The sequence below is a fragment of the Nicotiana sylvestris genome, chromosome 8 (assembly GCF_000393655.2).
Source record: "Nicotiana sylvestris chromosome 8, ASM39365v2, whole genome shotgun sequence".
Lineage (NCBI taxonomy): Eukaryota > Viridiplantae > Streptophyta > Magnoliopsida > Solanales > Solanaceae > Nicotiana > Nicotiana sylvestris.
The window spans coordinates 123,730,419-123,748,452 of NC_091064.1; the positions used below are offsets into that span (position 1 = coordinate 123,730,419).

General features: G+C 37.1%; 1 protein-coding gene across 8 annotated transcripts; it reads left to right on the top strand.

The window, feature by feature from the left end:
• The first annotated feature begins 218 nt into the window (after positions 1 to 218).
• Positions 219 to 17,199, top strand: LOC104231766 (uncharacterized). 8 transcript variants are annotated; one of them, XM_070155634.1, is made up of 4 exons: positions 219 to 744; positions 854 to 962; positions 1,195 to 1,352; positions 1,572 to 4,936. In XM_070155634.1, exon 4 carries the CDS (start codon positions 2,453 to 2,455, stop codon positions 3,887 to 3,889), a length of 1,437 nt encoding a protein of 478 aa, XP_070011735.1. In that variant the 5' UTR covers positions 219 to 744; positions 854 to 962; positions 1,195 to 1,352; positions 1,572 to 2,452; the 3' UTR covers positions 3,890 to 4,936. The 8 variants fall into 8 exon arrangements, 6 of the variants coding, with proteins under 6 accessions (XP_070011735.1, XP_070011736.1, XP_070011732.1 ...); XM_070155635.1 differs by having other exon boundaries at positions 897 to 962; XM_070155631.1 differs by having other exon boundaries at positions 220 to 744; positions 844 to 962.
• Positions 17,200 to 18,034: the final 835 nt, after the last annotated feature.

The window sequence follows — 18,034 nt, forward strand, 5'->3', positions numbered from 1 at the left end:
GCAAAAGTCTTTCTCCGGCTCATCTAGTTTAACTTAACTAATAATAAGGAAAGGTCCTTCATATGATGAAGGGTATTACCGTAAAATGTCACTTGCTTCATAGGGTATTATGGTAAAAGAACGGACTTGTATACTTCCGGGTGTCCAAATTGAAACACCACGTGTGTTTAGCTTTTGGCCTTTCTTTCGTTCTTCTTTGCCATCAAAGAAAACTACTCATATTTTCAATTCTCACTCATCTTTGAGAGGTTTGGCTAAGCTTATAAGCTGGTCAAACTGGTTTATAAACACTTTTTGGCTTATCTACGCGTTTGATAAAATTAAAAGTGCTTATAAGTTAAGTGCTTATAATCCAAAAATAAGTCAAAAGTCATAGTTGGTCTCCCCCAACTTATCAAATTTCAGCTTATAAACACTTTAAGTTTGACCAAAATATTAACTATTCAATCCCTAAAATATTTTTTTTAAAACAAAATTCTACTTATTCAAAATCGTAACTGCTTATTTTTTAAATTAGTGCTTATTTTTTAAATTAGTTTAGCCACCTAAAAGTGTTTTTAAGCGCTAAGTGCACCTAATGCGCTCTTTCTTCTGCCTTTTTCCTTTCCTCTTTCTGGTAAGTTTTCTTCCTTTTTGATTTTTGCTTCCTGATTTCATCTTCTTCTATTTGGGTTCCATTGCAGATTTGCAGTGTGGGAACTAAATTCCGACTTCAAACAAAGATTCCTAAACTATTGGGTGCAGGTAATGTTTTTACATTATAATTTCATCAAGAAATTAGAGATTTTAGGCTAGGGTTTGAAATTGGGGTTCTAAACCTTCAATTAAACTTTTATTTTCAAGCAATTGAAAGGTTTTCGGAGGCACATTGAATTTTTTTCCATTTCAAGGGGAAGAAAGGAGAAAGGCTTTTAATGGAGAAGCTATTTGATAGTGATTTGTAGGTGACTCATATTTTAGAGGTAAGAGATGAACTTCGCACTTCCTAATTGAGCAATAAGAATTTTTATGATTACTTTAATTTTACTTATGGAAGGTCAGAACATCAGAGATAATTGACTGTAGTAAAATGTTGTAAACATTCTTTCTTGCAGAAGACAATTAATCAATCCAAATGGAATCAATCTGATATGCTGAAAGCTAAGAAATTGTCATTTTTATTTCGTTCATATGATGTTTGATATTTGTTTTCAGGAATCCTCGCCTGCATCTCTTGCTCATGGATGGTAGGTGATAACGGAAGAGCTTTTATTAGGCAATGGCAATTTGGATATATCAACCAAGAAGAAGAAGAAACAGAAAAGATAAAATATTGACAATGTGGAGTTGGACACGTCGGAACATGTAAATAGGTATGTTGATAATGTAGCTATTCTCTATTTTTGTTTGGTGTTATAACTCATACTGGTACTGATTTAAATATGTTTGACTGATACATAAAAAAGTGTTATAACTTTGTTATCATGATTTAATTATTTCCTGCATCCTATTTCATGTTTCAGACTTTTCCTTTTGCAAACATATAGAATTTTTATTGGAAATATTCGTTTATATTAGACAACATTTTTCAGGTATTCCATCCCAATTAGTAATCAAATAAATTTTGTAGAGGGATTGAAAAACTAATGTATACGGCGAAATCAGAGGGTCTAATTTTTTTGCTATCGAGTCACTTCAGAAGAACACCTCGAAACCCCGAGGACGCGAAGGTGTGACCGAGTTCCCTCCCCCGGAGCTCGTCGAGGTTCGACTTAAAGAGGATACAAATCGAGGCTAGAGTAAAATGGGTAATTCCCAAGACACACGGCTAAGAGACAAAGTCGGCCTACCCAGAGCCTGTATCAAGGCGTCGCGTCTAGCCGTCCCATCTCCATGCCTTTGCAATTAATGTATTTTGTACTATGACGGGATTCCCCTCCTATATAAAGGGGATCCTCACCACTTTGTAAGGTGCTGCTGTTGCTCCAACTATTCTACACAAGATCAATAACAACTCTCTGTTTTCTCTCTAATATATTCTCTCGACGCTATTGTTATTGCTTATTACTTTCATACTTGTTCTTCATTTATCGCTTGGTATCGTCCATAAAGAGCCTGCTTTAATTATATTCCAACTGTTAGTCCCTTCCCGGTTACCCCCGACAGCTCGAGCCCGAGCCCAGGCATTAACCTCGAGGCCCTTCACCGGTTAGTCCGAGGCCCGGACGGCTAGCCCCTCGGTTCGATTATAACTGTCGTTAAGCTTCACATATCTAGCATCAACTTCTTTAACAACTAGCATAAAAATAGATCACGCATTTTTAGAGTCCCATCAACAAATTTAATTGTTATTACCATTTTCACGGTAAACAGTTTGGCAATAATAGTGATTATTTTCTTGCTGGTTTTCATTACACAACGCAAGTTATCTTTCACACATTTTCTTGTCCAAGATCTTCGATTTCAGGTTAAAATGTCCGGCTCAGTGAACAGAGTTGAGAACGACAACCTTGAAAACCACAGAGAAAACGGTGTGGCCATTCCAGTTATTGGCACGCCACTGCAAAACCCCGATAACGCACCTAGACCGATTCCAGAGGACGCGGGTTCGCGAGACGCACAGCAGGTCGATGAAAACTCGCACACCGATAGGAGCATACAACATGGCGACCAACAGGAAGCCCAAAAGACCCCAGCTCGGGATGAACAAGGAGTTAGTCTTCATGTTATTTTCAAAATGTTGCAGGCACAACAGCTAGCTATCGCTCAGCTGCAAAGCCATCCGAAGACTCCTAGCACGGTAGCACCGAAAACTATTCCCCCGGTCGAACAAGTATCGGAGAGAGCAAGCAACAACAACAGATCAATAGCCGACCCTGCCATCGTGAAAACACTCGAGGACCTCACTAAAAGTATCGAGTCGGGCGAGAAAGTGATAGCAGCCAACGACAAGAAGATCGGAACCTATAACTTCAGAGTCGACCAAATCCCGGGTTCACCCCCGGTTTTGAAGGGTGTAGATTCGAAGAAGTTCGCACAACGGCCGTTCCTAGAGGAAACGGCTCTGAAACCCATTCCCAAGAAATTCAGAATGCCGGAACTCCCAAAGTACAATGGGACATCAGACCCCGATGAATGCGTTACTTCCTACACTTGCGCAGCGAAAGGCAACGGCATAAAGAGCGATGAGATCGGGTTCGTATTTCTGAAAAAGTTCGGGGAAACACTCTCAAAGGGGGCCGCGATGTGGTATCACAACTTGGCTTCTAACTCCATAGATCCATTCGCCATGCAAGCAGACCCCTCTACAAAGGCACACGCCGGTGCCCTCAAAGTAGCAACGAAGAAATCTGACGTTTTCAAAATTAAGCAAAGAGAGAATGAAACGTTGCGGGAATTCGTGTCTCGCTTTCAAATGGAACGGATGGAGCTACCGCTAGTCTCCGACGATTGGGCAGTACAGGTTTTCACCCAAGGTCTGAACGAACGAAGCTCGGTGGCTTCAAAACAGTCGAAACAGAACTTGATCAAGTATCCAGCTGTGACCTGGTCGGACGTCCACAATCAGTACCAGTCAGAAATCAGGGCCGAGGATGACCAGTTGGGAGCCCCCTCGGGCTCAGTATATCCGAGCAGACTCCTGGCGAAGGAGTCAAAATCAAACAAAGAAAGATACCCGCAGTACATCGAAGATAGGAGGAATGCCCCGAGGTGCAACCTACCTCGCAACGGTCGGAGAATGGATCGAGGACAATATCCTCGAAGGCTCATCAACAGAGCCAGATTCGACAGAGACACAAGGCCAACGGGGGCACCTTGCCTATCAGAATACAACTTCAACGTCGCTGCATCGGACATCGTGTTCACCATCAGCAAAACCAGGGACGCCAAATGGCCCCGGCCTATTTAGTCGGATCCTTCCTAGAGGAATCACAACTTGGTATGTGAACTTCATAATACGCATGGCCATAGGACCAAAGATTGCCACCAACTCCGAAAGGAAGTAGCCAAGCTACTCCATAAAAGTCACAACCGAGAACTTTTGAGCGATCGGGCTTAAGTTCAGTTCCGAGAAAGAAAGGTGACCAAGAAGAACAAATCAAATGGGCTACGACATGATATCATGATATTGGAGGGGCGTCGATACTCCCCGGGAACTTGTAAAGAGGAGGACACAAATATCCATCGCCAGAGAAAGACGAACCCGGGGATACGTACCCGAAGTTGCCCTCACATTCAGCAGGGAAGGCTCCGAAACCTCGCCCCAACTTCATAACAACGCACTAGCAACGTCTTTCTTCATTCATCCATTTCGAATAAAATGTGCGCTTGTGAATCCAGGTAGCTCGACCAACATTATCAGGTCAAGAGTGATAGAGCAGCTCGGACTGCTAGACCAAATCATGCCCCCTTTTCGAATCCTTGACGGATTCAACATGGCGATCGAAACAACGAAAGGAGAGACCATTCTCTCAGTCTGCACGACCGGCGCAGACCAGAACATCAAATTCCATGTCATCAAAGGAGATGCGAGGTATAAATGCCTTATTCGGACGGCCACGGACACACCGCATGAGAGCGATACCATCCCCTCTTCACCAAATGATGAAATCGCCAGCAAAGGATGGAATTAAAACCGTCTACGGGGAACAACACACGACAAGGGAAGTGTTCGCGTTACGTAACATGGCGCCGACACCAATATCCTCACTCTCGAAAGAGTCAAAGGGTAATCAAACTACGCTTTCGGCTAAGTCCGATTAAACACAGTAGAGGACCGTACCGGGTCCTCGCTCCATACAACAGGAACACACCAGGCCTCGAAACATTGCCTGCGCACCCCTCAATAAGGTAAGACCACCTCCCTCTTTCATTATTTTACACTAACCCATATGCAGACTGTGAACACCTAATTTTTGACAACATTTAATTTTTTTTATCACTTCTTTTATGTAAATATTTTAGGGGTTTTAACCTACTATTATTTTAGCTTTATTACACTTTTTATTATAGGATAAAAATACCAAAAAAACTTAAAAGCTGAATTATCACTATTAATATTTTTATTATTATTTTTGTTTTTTTTTATATAAAAAAAATCCGAAAATATTTTTTTAAAACAAAAATAATAATTTCGGGAATGATTTAAAAAAATAAGAAAAAGGGAAGTATTGAATAAAAAAAATATATATAAAAAATAGGTGGAATTCTCTTTTAAAAAAAAAGTAAAAGAATGTAGAAAATTTAAAAAAATAAAAAGTTTTGTGGAAATTTTTAAAAAATTAAAAAGTAAAAGAAGTTTGGAATTAAAAAATAAATATAAAGGTTTCTGAAAATTTTAAAAATTTAAAGTAATTGAAATTAGCATTTTTGAAAGAAAAAGAAAAGATAGTGGTTTGTTTTTTTAAAGAAAAGTTAAATAAAGTGAGATTCTCTTTTTAAAAAGTTAAAAGTGGGATTTTAAATAAGATAAAGTAATTAAAGTTGGAAATTTAACAATAAAAGTAAATAATGGTGGGATTTCTTTTTCTAAAAAAATAAAAGCAATTTGTAAGTGGGATTTCTTTTAATTAAAAAAATAAAAAAATAAAAAAATAAATCTGAAAATTTTGAAAATTTTGCTATAAATAGAAGAGAAAATTTAGGAAGAAGGGAGTGGGAAAAAAGAGGAAAAACTAGATAGAGAGAAGAAAAAAAAGAGGGGGCGGAGAGAGCAGTATACACTCGATAAACATTCTGGATACACAGAATATACAGGGACATAATTCATTTTGGAGAGAATAAAAAAGATAGAACCAAATTTTTTGAAATATTGTGAGCGGAAGAACACCATAGAGAGTTCAAATCTAGAAAGAAAAAACAAAGAGAGATTTTCGCACTATTTTTCTTCTCCATTTTTACTAGTTTTCTCCGTGTTGCTGGGATTTCTGGATTGAAGTGTTGAAACTATTGTGTTGGGCTTTCTGCTGCTGTATGTTGCTGTGTTACATACTACTTTGCTGACCTTCTTCTTCTTATATTGACAATACCAGGTACACAAATGATACATTGGTTCATCTTGTAAGCTACTCGAAACATGAATGCAAAAAATGAGAAAGATTTTAAGTTGTAGTTTAATGTAGTCTTTTCTTTCTTTTACTGTCTGTATGTAGAACATTCTATGCGCTGCCCATGTAAACTCTTTAAACGACTCACTTTCGAAACTTAACTATAATAACTCGAAAGTATGTAAATAAAGTAGGACATTTTCTTCATTTATTTTAGAGAAAAACGAAAAATAAAAAAATGTAGTCATTCTAAGATTATCTTTTTTTTAAAAATAAATAAATAATGAGACGAGCCTCGCCAAATAAAAATGCAAATTGCGGGGCCCTCAATAATTGGTCATAATAAATACTTAGAATTCGGGATGGACTGTTTAGTGAATTTCACTGCCTTCCCCAAAGATAATAACGCGTTAGACTCTTTAGACGCGATTTAATTAAATTACATTCTTAAACTCGGGTGCACATTTATGTGACCCAAATCCAAATCTCAACGGAGTCGAAATGTGTCTCTAATCACGGGTACATTGATTGTGACGTGGTCCGAGATGCATGTCCATGACGTTGCAAATTCCTTTAAAAAATAAGAATGAGATGAGCCTCACCGAATAAAAATACAAAATTGTGGGGCCCTCGGTAAATATTTGCTTTAAAATTGCTTAGACTTTGGGATAGACCATTTAGCAAAATTTCACGGCCCTACCCAAAGTAAATGATACGCTAGTCGCTTAAGGCACGCCTTTTAATAATTTAATTTTCTTAAAACTCGGGTGCACATTTATGTGACCCAAATCCAAATCTCAACAGAGTTGAAATGTGCCAACAACCACGGGTGCATTGATGTGACGTGGTTGGAGATGTATTTCCATGATGTTGCAATTCTTGAAAAAATATATAATAATAATGACGAAAGCGGTTAAAAGTTAAAACTTGCACATGAGCTCATAATTGTATAAAATCAGATAAACAAACCGAATATGACAGTTGAGCGACCGTGCTAGAACCACGGAACTCGGGAATGCCTAACACCTTCTCCCGGGTTAACAGAATTCCTTATCCGGATTTCTGGTTCGCGGACTGTAATACAGAGTCATTCTTTTCCTCGATTCGGGATTAAATTGGTGACTTGGGACACCCTAAATCTCCCAAGTGGCGACTCTGAAATAAATAAACAAATCCCGTTTCGATTGTCCTTTAATTGGAAAAACTCCTTCACCCCTCGCGGGGGCGGAAAAAGGAGGTGTGACAGCTCTGGCGACTCTACTGGGGATCTAGTAACCCAGAACCACTGGTTCAGGGTTAGAAATTCGAGCTTAAAATAACTGTTATAGTTGGCTTTATTTATTATCTGATTTTTACATGTTTATGCTTAATGTGCTAAATGTTGCTTTTTACCGCTTTAATATTATCTGAATTGTGTATATAAAACTGCTACGAAACCCTTCTTCTTTCCGAGTCCTCTGAATTTATGGTGCACACGTGCGCGTGACCCACCTTTCTATTAGAACTCATACCAAATAAGACGAAGTTGGGACAAGTAACTAGGCCGGGTAGACTTTCGTGCTCCCGGTACGTTGCCCCCACTTCGGCTCAAGCTGTCCACTTGGGTAAGCCAGGTCTAGAACAATATGCCTCAGGTTTTTCACGTAGAATAACTCAGCTTCATGCCGGATCCCTAGTAGGAACGTTTGTTTGCATCACGTGCACTTGACTTTGGAGGCTCAACACAGGGGTTGAGTCTGTCTAGGACAGGTGTACCAAAAAATGAAAATGACCATCCTGATGCATCTTACTTGCTGCTACTTGCGCATTTATTTGATTCGGACTTGTGTGTTGACTAACTTTTGAATATCAGGAATAATATGTTGAAATTGAAAAGAAAAAAAAATAGCTGTTAGGGAATTGATTGTTTATTTTTGAAAAAAATCCAATGCCCAAATACTGTCAAAACTCTGCCGAAATTTTGAGAAAATGAAAAAAAATGTCTTATTAGTTTGTTTTATTAAAAGCAAAGGAAAAATAGAAAAAAAAGCGTTGTTCTGTCTTGTTTTTCAAAAAAAAAAATAGAAAAAAAAATAGTTTGTCTTGCCATAAAAATGAAATGAAAAAGAGTCTTGTTTTTAAAATGGTTTTTTTATTTATTTATTTGTTTATGAAAATGCCAAAATAAAAAAAAAATAATAAAAAGAGTCGGGCGTTGAAAGTGGTTTTATTATTTGTTGCATATATATATATATATATATATATATATATATATATATATATATATATAAATCCAAAAAGTTTTTCTTTATTTCCAAAAAATGTATATATATTTTTATTTGTTGCAAAAATATTTGTCTTGCCAAAAAGTCTAGAAAAGTTTTTTAGACCCCCAATTTTCAAAACAAAAAATCCAAAAATATTTTCCATTATTGACTTCTTTAGAAAGTCTTTTTAATTATTTTAAAAATATATATATATATATATATATATATATATATATATATATATATATATATATAATAAAATAAAAAATCCGAAAATATTTTCTTCTTCTTTCAAAATTGAAAAGAAAATTCAAAAAAAAAAATACTTTTAGAAGCATTTCTTTCATTGAAAGTAAAATTCCAAAAATATTTTCTTAGAAATCCTTCTTTGCAAAAATGCTCCCTTTCTTCTTTATAAGTCTTTCCATCAAAAAAAAAAAAGTTAGTTCATTTACTTATTCATGATCTGTCCGAACTACGCGGGTTTGATTCTCACCGGATGTGAGATACGTAGGCAACCCTCATCGGGTCCAACCCCCCTTTTGCTAAAATAGCCTAAAACAAATAAATACAAAAAAAACATGTCAAAATTTTAATTTTGTCATAAATAAGTCGGGTGATGTCCAACCTCCCATTTTGTAAAAAATAGCAAAATAAATAAATATATATATATATGTCAAATTTTTAAGAAGTCGGGTGACGCTGTTTTATCAAGACATAGCCGAATGTTCCCGAAAGGGACGCCGGAAGGCTGACTTTGCATAAACAACCACCTTTGGGTCATTTTTTAAGATTTGGTCCAGTTGACCCACACAGCCTTAAAAATCTTCATCCCTGAGGCGCTGAAGGGCCGTGTTTGCAACACCAGGTTTTTATTATAATTTGAAAAAAAAAGAGTCAGCAGTCAGGTGAATACCGTTTGGATTTTTTTTGTCAAAAATAAGCCGAGCCAGCTTCGGCTGCGTCTTAAACCGTTCTTGCCGAAATAGCCTTAGAGTATCTTTCAGTTGTCGAAAGACTATTTTCGTAAAAGAACGGACAAGTTTGTAAAGTGTCATAAAATAATCCTCCCCGGCCTCAAAATTCATGTGAAATTGGGAAGGGACCACATTTGCAAAAATAGCCGTTTGGTTGCATTTGTCAAACGGGGAAAGGAAGCTGGCCTTTTTGTTTTGAGGTTATAAATCTTTTGACTAGAATATGTGGGTTGTTTGATTTTTGAGTTTGTTGGTCATCTTTCAACCTTTGAAACCTAGTTTGTTTTATTATGAAAATTGAGAAAGAAAAAAATGTCTCATTGTTGTTACCTTTCATTTGGTCCGAACTACGCAAGGTCTGATTCATGCGGAGTCATGATACGTAGGCAATCTCCATAAGATTCGACCACAACAAAAAAAAATGACAAAAATCGGAAAAAAAAATCGAAAAAAGGAAAAAGATGTTGCTAATAATAAGAACCGACTGAGTCCATTCTAACATGTTTTGTTTTGAATTATGAAGAAAGTTGAGTTGGTCGGTTTGTGGTAAGATGGAAACACAAGATCCAAAGAAAATGATAACTGACATCAAAGTTGTTACAAATGCTCAAGAGACTTAGAGTTAGAGGGTTCAACAAGAGTCTACTGTGCCGAAGAAAAATAGAATACTGAAAAGAAATGACCCAAAGAGTGAAAAACTTAGAACAATGGTTGAAAAACAGGCAAGGGTTGTCTGGTCAAAAGAGTGTTGCCTTCAAAGATCTATGTATGTTCCCCGATGTCCACTTGCCGCCTGGTTTCAAGACTCCCAAATTTGAAAAGTACGATGGACATGGAGATCCCATTGCCCACCTGAAAAGGTATTGCAATCAACTGAGAGGTGCGGGAAGAAATGAAGAATTGTTGATGGCTTATTTTGTGGAAAGCCTTACGGGAGTAGCTTCCGAATGGTTTATGGATCAAGACACGTCTCGCTGGTATGTCTGGGACGACATGGCACAAGCATTTGTCAAACAGTTCCAATACAGCATCGACATTGCCCCAGACCGCATTTCCCTTTCAAACCTGAAGAAGAAACCAAGTGAAAGTTTCAGGGAATATGCCATTAAATGGAGAGAGCAAGCAGCTCGAGTTAAGCCACCCATGGATGACCACGAGCTAATAACTGTCTTCCTTCAAGCGCAAGAGCCAGATTACTTTCAGAACATGATGTCCGCAGTTGGCAAATCCTTCTCGGAAGCAATCAAAATGGGAGAAATGATAGAGAATGGTCTTAAGACAGGAAAAATTATAAGTCAAGCAGTTTTTAAAGCCGCAACTCACGCTGTCCGGGTTGAGTCTGATAATTTTTGCGACACAAATGAGAAGATTGAAGAAATCATGATGACATCAGGGTCAAGAAGAGGTCCTAAGAGAACATCTCGAAGGTATGAGCAACCTCCTCAAGTTTTCTATGAATCCCCTGATCAATATTATCCCCCTCAGAACCCACAACACTCTATTGTTCCACCTCAGTATGTTGCCCGGCCACCAAAACGCCCCAGAAGGCGAGCACGAGCGTCACAAAATCTCCAGAAGCCTCCACATAACTTTCAGGTGCCCTATAACCCACATCCAAGCCAGAGGTATAAAGGGGAACGAAGGTTGAAAGATAATTTTACACCAATAGGAGAGTCCTATGAAAGCTTATTTGAGAGGTTAAAGCATCACGACATGATTGCATCTATTCCTCCAAATCATGTGGACCCACGTGCAAGAAGCTTTGACCCTTCTAAAAGGTGTGAATACCATTCCAATGCCCAGGGGCACAATGTTGAAAGTTGTCGGGATTTGAAAAGAGAAATAGAAAGGATGATCCAGGAAAATCTGATTGTGATCCAAGATAGTGACACCCAGAATATCGCGCAGAATCCTTTACCTGCACATCATGATGAACACTTTATGGGGAGGATGCCTGGTGACATGGAGTTTGAGAGTCATCCTGGGAAGCTGCTAACTGGTGATAATGATATTGAAGTTGGTAATGGTCTTGGCAATGATGATGCAGAACTCAATGGCTAAAACACTGTGTTTGGCAATTGGAAAGGCGCTCCATCTCCTGGTCAGCCAGAGAGGAGTTTTGGTGGTTTATTTTGTTGTCATTTCTGTCGTCCGGATTATTTCTGGGTTGTAATCCGGGTATTGTCTTGTGGTCAAACCCCCTTATCCTTTTATTTGTCTAGTACCTAATGTGGTGTTATCTGGTTTGGTTTTAGGGTTGTAACTGTTTATTTTGTTGTTTAAACAGTTCTATCGTTTGTCTAAATGCAAATTCCGGTCTTTTATTATCTCTAGTCATCTTCTTTGTTTAGTTTTCTTTACCCTTTTGCTTTGCTTTTGTTCAACGCCGATTCTAGTGACATGACATGCGCACACAGTTTAGGCCTAATCTTAAAAGTTGATCGTAAAGCCATTTGGGGATGATCGGGACCCCTTTGAAAATAAGAATAGTTTGAGATCATTTGAAGCCCGAACCGTGTGAAACTGGGATGAGGTAAAATATAAAGAAAACCGTAAAAGCAAATTGGCCATATTGACAAAGGGGCCATTCGTGGTGATGAAAGTGAGAGTATTGCCCAGCGTTGTTTTAAAAATGACAAATAAAAAGGTGAATTCGTGGATATTTAATGTTGCGATGTTTAATTGTGTTGTTTGCACTTGGCATGTTTTGAAGACTGGAATGACGAAGGCATTTTGTTCTGCTACCTAAACACTTTATCATTCGTTACCCCTTTTGAGCCTTATTTATTTTCTTTCATACCCCTCGTTCGGAATCAGTAGCAAAGGTTAGAAACACAAACGTGGAAAAAAAAAGAAGAAAAGAAAAATGATAACAAAAAAACAAAAGAAAGTCAGAAGAAAACAGAGGAATTGGGAACTCCGTTTGACCTGATTCCTCAAAGAGGATACGTAGGCGCATCACGACTCGGTCATAGGGTGCATAATGTGCATAGTGTAACATAGTATAACAAAAATAAAAATCCCCAAACTAAAAACTGGGGCAAGAGTTGCGCTTGTTGTAAACAAATATGGTTCCGAAGGTTGTAATTTTGAACCCCAAATTTATTTTTGAGCCTTTAATACCCTTTCTTTCTAGCCTATCCAAAACCCACATTACGGTCCAAAGAAAGACCTTCTGATCAGTCTTCAAAAGATGTCAAGTCAGACAAATGAGAGTCTTGCCGGTGAACATAACACTCTGTTCCACAGCAAAAAGGACTCTAATCCCCAGCAGAAAGAGTCATACCGGCAACACTCCAAATCCCCAGCTGGAAAGTGATACAAATGAGAGAGTCTTATCGGTGAAAATCTTCACGGGCACTATAAGGCGATGAAAGTTTAAAAAAAAATGAGAGAGGCTTGACAGTGAAAACCATTCGGGCACTACAAGTCGAATAAAGATTGAGAATCAGATGGAAATCACCAGACAAAAGTTGTGAAAAGCGATTAACGACGAAGGACAGGCCATATGTGCATGTCATGACCATTAGAGTTGGTATCCACATTTGATAGGTTTTTATTTTATAGTTTCCTCATTAGAGAGTCATCTCTTTCCTTTGTCTTTTATTCTGTTCCTTTTTATCTTTCTCCTTTCATAGAAAAATTCCCCAATAGAGTCTGTTTGGTCAGAACGAGTAATGACTTCAAAATCTGCCATCAGCTTTCCAATTATGCAAGACGAGATCTGACTAGTACATCCAAGTGGTATAGTCAGCAAGGAACAAGCGCGAGGCCAGTGTCAAGAAATATATTCCCAGCAAGAGGGAATTGACAAAAGGATTGACGAGTGTCAAGAGGGATATCCTCGCCGAAATCAAAGGTTATAAACCTCAAGGCCAAGGCCCGGGGACAAATCAAGAAAGAACAACGCGGAGAGCAATGAGCATGATTTGGGAAATTCATATGAGACTAAAAGGTCAGAGAAATGCCAGTTTCCGAGCTGTGCCACAAAAAAAGAGGGATATCCCCAGCAGAAAGGGATCATCCCCAGCAAATAATATCATCCCAACAAGTTTTTTGAATGCAGAGCAGGGAAGGAGAAAGGGAAAAGCCATCCCCAGTAGGAGTATCACAACCAACCACCACAGTCGAATCTTAAAGGAAATGGCATTGATGGCGGAAAGGCATGTCATAAAGAAGATTATCAAACTAGGGCAGAATTGTTTTTATTTTTGAAAATTTTCTGGAAGTCAGGTATCCACATGGGGAGGAAGAAAGATAACACCAGTCTTAAGGTAAGTGGGTTTTGAACCAGTGTTATCCCCATCAGTGTTGAAAGAAAGAAAATAATGAGTTTTAATAAAAGGAGTTGTATCCCCAGCGGACAGAACCAAAGAGATGAAACTGGTGTTTAGAAAAGCAAAAGCCATTATCATCCCCAGCAGCTTCCAGAAGAATGAAACATCGATTTGAAGGGATAAAATTCCCTAGCAGCGTTATCCTCAACAACGTTATCCCAAGAAGATAACACTTTTATCCCCAGCAGTGTTGAGAGAAAAAAAATATTTGAAGGAGGGGAAGAAAGTAGACTCCCCTAGTGGTATTATCCCCAGCAAGCAAGTAAGTAATTCCCCAACATCATTATCCCCAACAGTCTCGTGGGAAGACAACACCAGCTTTTAAAGGAGGAAGCCATCCCCAGCAAAGCCACAAATCGGCCACCATTTTAAAACTGATAAATTTTTCTTTGCTTGAGAGTTGAAACAGGAACAAAGCAGCGCAAAGGAAAAAGAAAAGAAAAGAAGAAATTAAAAAGGTAAGTTTCTCAAATCATTGATCTTTACATTTTCCTCCTAGGATAAAAAGTCCTAATCTGATGAATTTCCCTCCCGATACAATCTTAGTCCGATGAAATTTTCTCCTAAGATATCAAATCTTAGTCCGATGAATTTTTCTCCTAAGATAGAAAACTTAGTCCGATGAATCTTTCTCCTAAGATCACAACAAAATGGACCTAGTTTGACGATTTATCTCCTAGAGTCACAATCTTGGTCCGATGGAATTTTTTTCTCCCAAGATAAGATATCAAATCTTAGTCCGATGAAATTTTCTCCTAAGATACCAAATCTTAGTCCGATGAATGTTTCTCCTAAGATAGAAATTTTAGTCCGATGAAATTTTCTCCTAAGACATCAAATCTTAGTCCGATGAATCTTTCTCCTAAGATATCAAATTTTAGTCTGATGAATTTTTCTCCTAAGATATCAAATCTTAGTCCGATGAATTTTTCTCCTAAGATAGAAATTTTAGTCCGATGAAATTTTCTCCTAAGATATCAAATCTTAGTCCGATGAATCTTTCTCCTAAGATCACAACAAAATGGACCTAGTTTGACGATTTATCTCCTAGAGTCAAAATCTTGGTCCGATGGAATTTTTCTCCCAAGATAATATAATAAAATCTTAGTCGGATGAATCTTCTCCTAGGATCAAAATCTAGTCTGATGAATTTTCTCCTAGGATAATTTGAAAAAGAAGAAGTTTGAATTTGAAAAAAAGGGAGTCATTTTTTTTAGTTTTCTTAAGATTATCAATGTTCAGTTGTTGTTGAGGTCAGGAGCCCACCTGGAGAACGGAGGCTGAATTATTTTTAAAAGTTGTTGTCAAAGTCAGGAGCCCGCCTGAAGAGAGGAAAGGCGTTTTATTTTTAAAGTTGTTTAAATCTCGCCAACCTAAAGAAAGGAATGACATTTTATTTTTAAAAGTTGTTTGAAATCTCGCCAACCTAAAGAAAGGAATGACATTTTTATTTTAAAGTTGTTGTTGAAGTCAGGAGCCAACCTAAAGAAAAGAATGACATTTTATTTTTAAAGTTGTTGTTGAAGTCAGGAGCCTGCCTGAAGAGAGGAATGAAGTTTATTTTAAAAGTTGTTTGTTTGAAGTCAGGAGCCCGCCTGAAGAGAGGAATGACGTTTATTTTCAAAGTTGTTGTTGAAATTAGGAGCCCGCCTGAAGAGAGGAAAGGCGTTTTATTTTTAAAAGTTGTTGAAATCTCGCCAACCTAAAGAAAGGAATGACATTTTATTTTTAAAGTTGAAATCAGGAGACCGCCTGAAGAGAGGAAAGGCGTTTTATTTTTAAAAGTTGTTGAAATCTCGCCAACCTAAAGAAAGGAATGACATTTTATTTTTAAAGTTGAAGTCAGAAGCCCGCCTGAAGAGAGGAATGACATTAAATTCCAAGATTGTTGAAGAAGTCAGGAGCCCTCCTGGAGAATGGAGGGTGAGTCATCTTTCAAAAGTCAAGGTGGAGTCAGGAGCCCACTTGCAGAACAGGAGAATACATTGAAGTTTGAAGTCAGTAAAGCAGAGGGTTACAACAAAAATCCCCAGCAGAAATCAGAAGGAAGACCACAAGTCGAGCTAGAAGTAAAAAAATACCAGAGGAAATACAAAGCAACAAGGAAGCAACAATCACATAACCAAGCTCGAGAATAAATCTTTGTAATTCATAGATCATAGCTTAGTATAACTTCTTGTTTTCTTTCTAGCAATGGTGTAATAAGGAGATCGAAAAGTAGTGGTAACAGCACGCAACAGCAGTAACAGTAACATCGCAATCCCATGGTAGTCCCAGCTACCAAAACTTTCTGAACTACATGCGACCTGATTCCCTTATAACTAGGGATATGTAGGCTGTCCAAAACTAGGACTCAGTTGCGCCTTTCCTTTTTTATTTTCTTCCTATTTTGAATAACGATATGATCAAAAATTAGTCGTATTGTTCACTTTATCTTTGCCCGAAAGCTCTTCGTGTTTTCGAGCAAAGAGGGGCAGCTGTGAACACCTAATTTTTGACAACATTTAATTTTTTTTATCACTTCTTTTATGTAAATATTTTAGGGGGTTTTAACCTACTATTATTTTAGCTTTATTACACTTTTTATTATAGGATAAAAATACCAAAAAAATTAAAAGCTGAATTATCACTATTAATATTTTTATTATTATTTTTTGTTTTTTTATATAAAAAAATCCGAAAATATTTTTTTTAAAACAAAAATAATAATTTCGGGAATGATTTAAAAAAATAAGAAAAAGGGAAGTATTGAATAAAAAAATATATATAAAAAATAGATAAAAAATAAAAAAATAAAAAAAAGTAAAAGAATGTAGAAAATTTAAAAAAAGTAAAAAGTTTTAAAAAATTTAAAAGTAAAATAAGGTTGGAATTAAAAAATAAATATAAAGGTATCTGAAAATTTAAAAAATTTAAAGTAATTGAAAGTAGCATTTTTAAAAGAAAAAGAAAAGATAGTGGTTTGTTTTTTAAAGAAAAGTTAAATAAAGTGAGATTCTCTTTTAAAAAAAATAAAAAGTGGGATTTTAAATAAGATAAAGTAATTAAAGTTGGAATTTTAAAAATAAAAGTAAATAAAGGTGGGATTTCTTTTTCTAAAAAAATAAAAGCAATTTGTAAGTGGGATTTCTTTTAATTAAAAAAATAAAAAAATAAAAAATAAATCTTAAAATTTCGAAAATTTTGCTATTAATAGAAGAGAAAATTTAGGAAAAGGGAGTGGGAAAAAAGAGGAAAAACTAGATAGAGAGAAGAAAAAAGAGGGGGCGGAGAGAGCAGTATACACTCGATATACACTCTGGATACACAGAATATACAGGGACAGAATTCATTTTGGAGAGAATAAAAAAGATAGAACCAATTTTTTTGAAATATTGAGAGCGGAAGAACACCATAGAGAGTTCAAATCTAGAAAGAAAAAACAAAGAGAGATTTCCGCACTATTTTTCTTCTCAATTTTTACTAGTTTTCTCCGTGTTGCTGGGATTTCTGGATTGAGGTGTTGAAGCTACTGTGTTGGGCTTTCTGCTGCTGTATGTTGCTGTGTTACATACTACTTTGCTGACCTTCTTCTTCTTGTATTGACAATACCAGGTACACAAACGATACACTGGTTCATCTTGTAAGCTACTCGAAACATGAATGCAAGAAGCTTTTGAATCTCAAAGATGGCCTTTAATAAGAGTTCAAGCTAAAGAATTACAAAACAAGATCATTAGACTTCAAGTGCAAATGAAGAAGTTATTAATTGGGAGGAAGAGCTCAAGGATAAAGGATGTGAATTGGCTAGGTGATAGCATCAAGGACAAGGATAGAGTTTTGGAAGCTCCAAGGCCATATACAAGATCTCAAGCTAAAGAGTTGCAAACTAAGGTTGCTAGACTTCAATGGCAAATAAAGAAGCTTTCAATTGTAGAGGAAGAGCTCAAGACCAAAGGAAATAAATTGTCCAAATTTTACAATTATATGGTGGTCCAAATTGAAGTCCAAGAGGAGGAAGATTGGGTCACCAAATTAGCCCTTGAAGTCCATCAAAAAGGGCTCAAAATAAGTTTAAAAGAGGTCCAAAAGGGGGTGTTTCAAAAGGAGCCCAATTGGAGTCCAAACCAATGGCCCAAACTAGTTGTTTTAAGGCCCAAATCTGCCCCAAAGGGTCTTGGCCGCCCTCACCTAATTTTAATGACTTTTCTTACTCTTTAGCAACCACCCTACCTAATTGTAATGACTTTGTATGCCTTAGCAACCACCCTACCTAATTTTAAGGACTTTTATGACTTAGTACTCCTATAAATAGGGAGTTCTTCTCATTCATAAGATACAACATTTATTGATTAAGTATATCATACTTTGAGAGTTCTTTTGAACCTTTGTTACTTGTGCTTTGAGATTTATCTTTCAACCTTTACTAGTTCTTAGTTCAAGGTAGTAAGATTACTTCTCTTTTATGA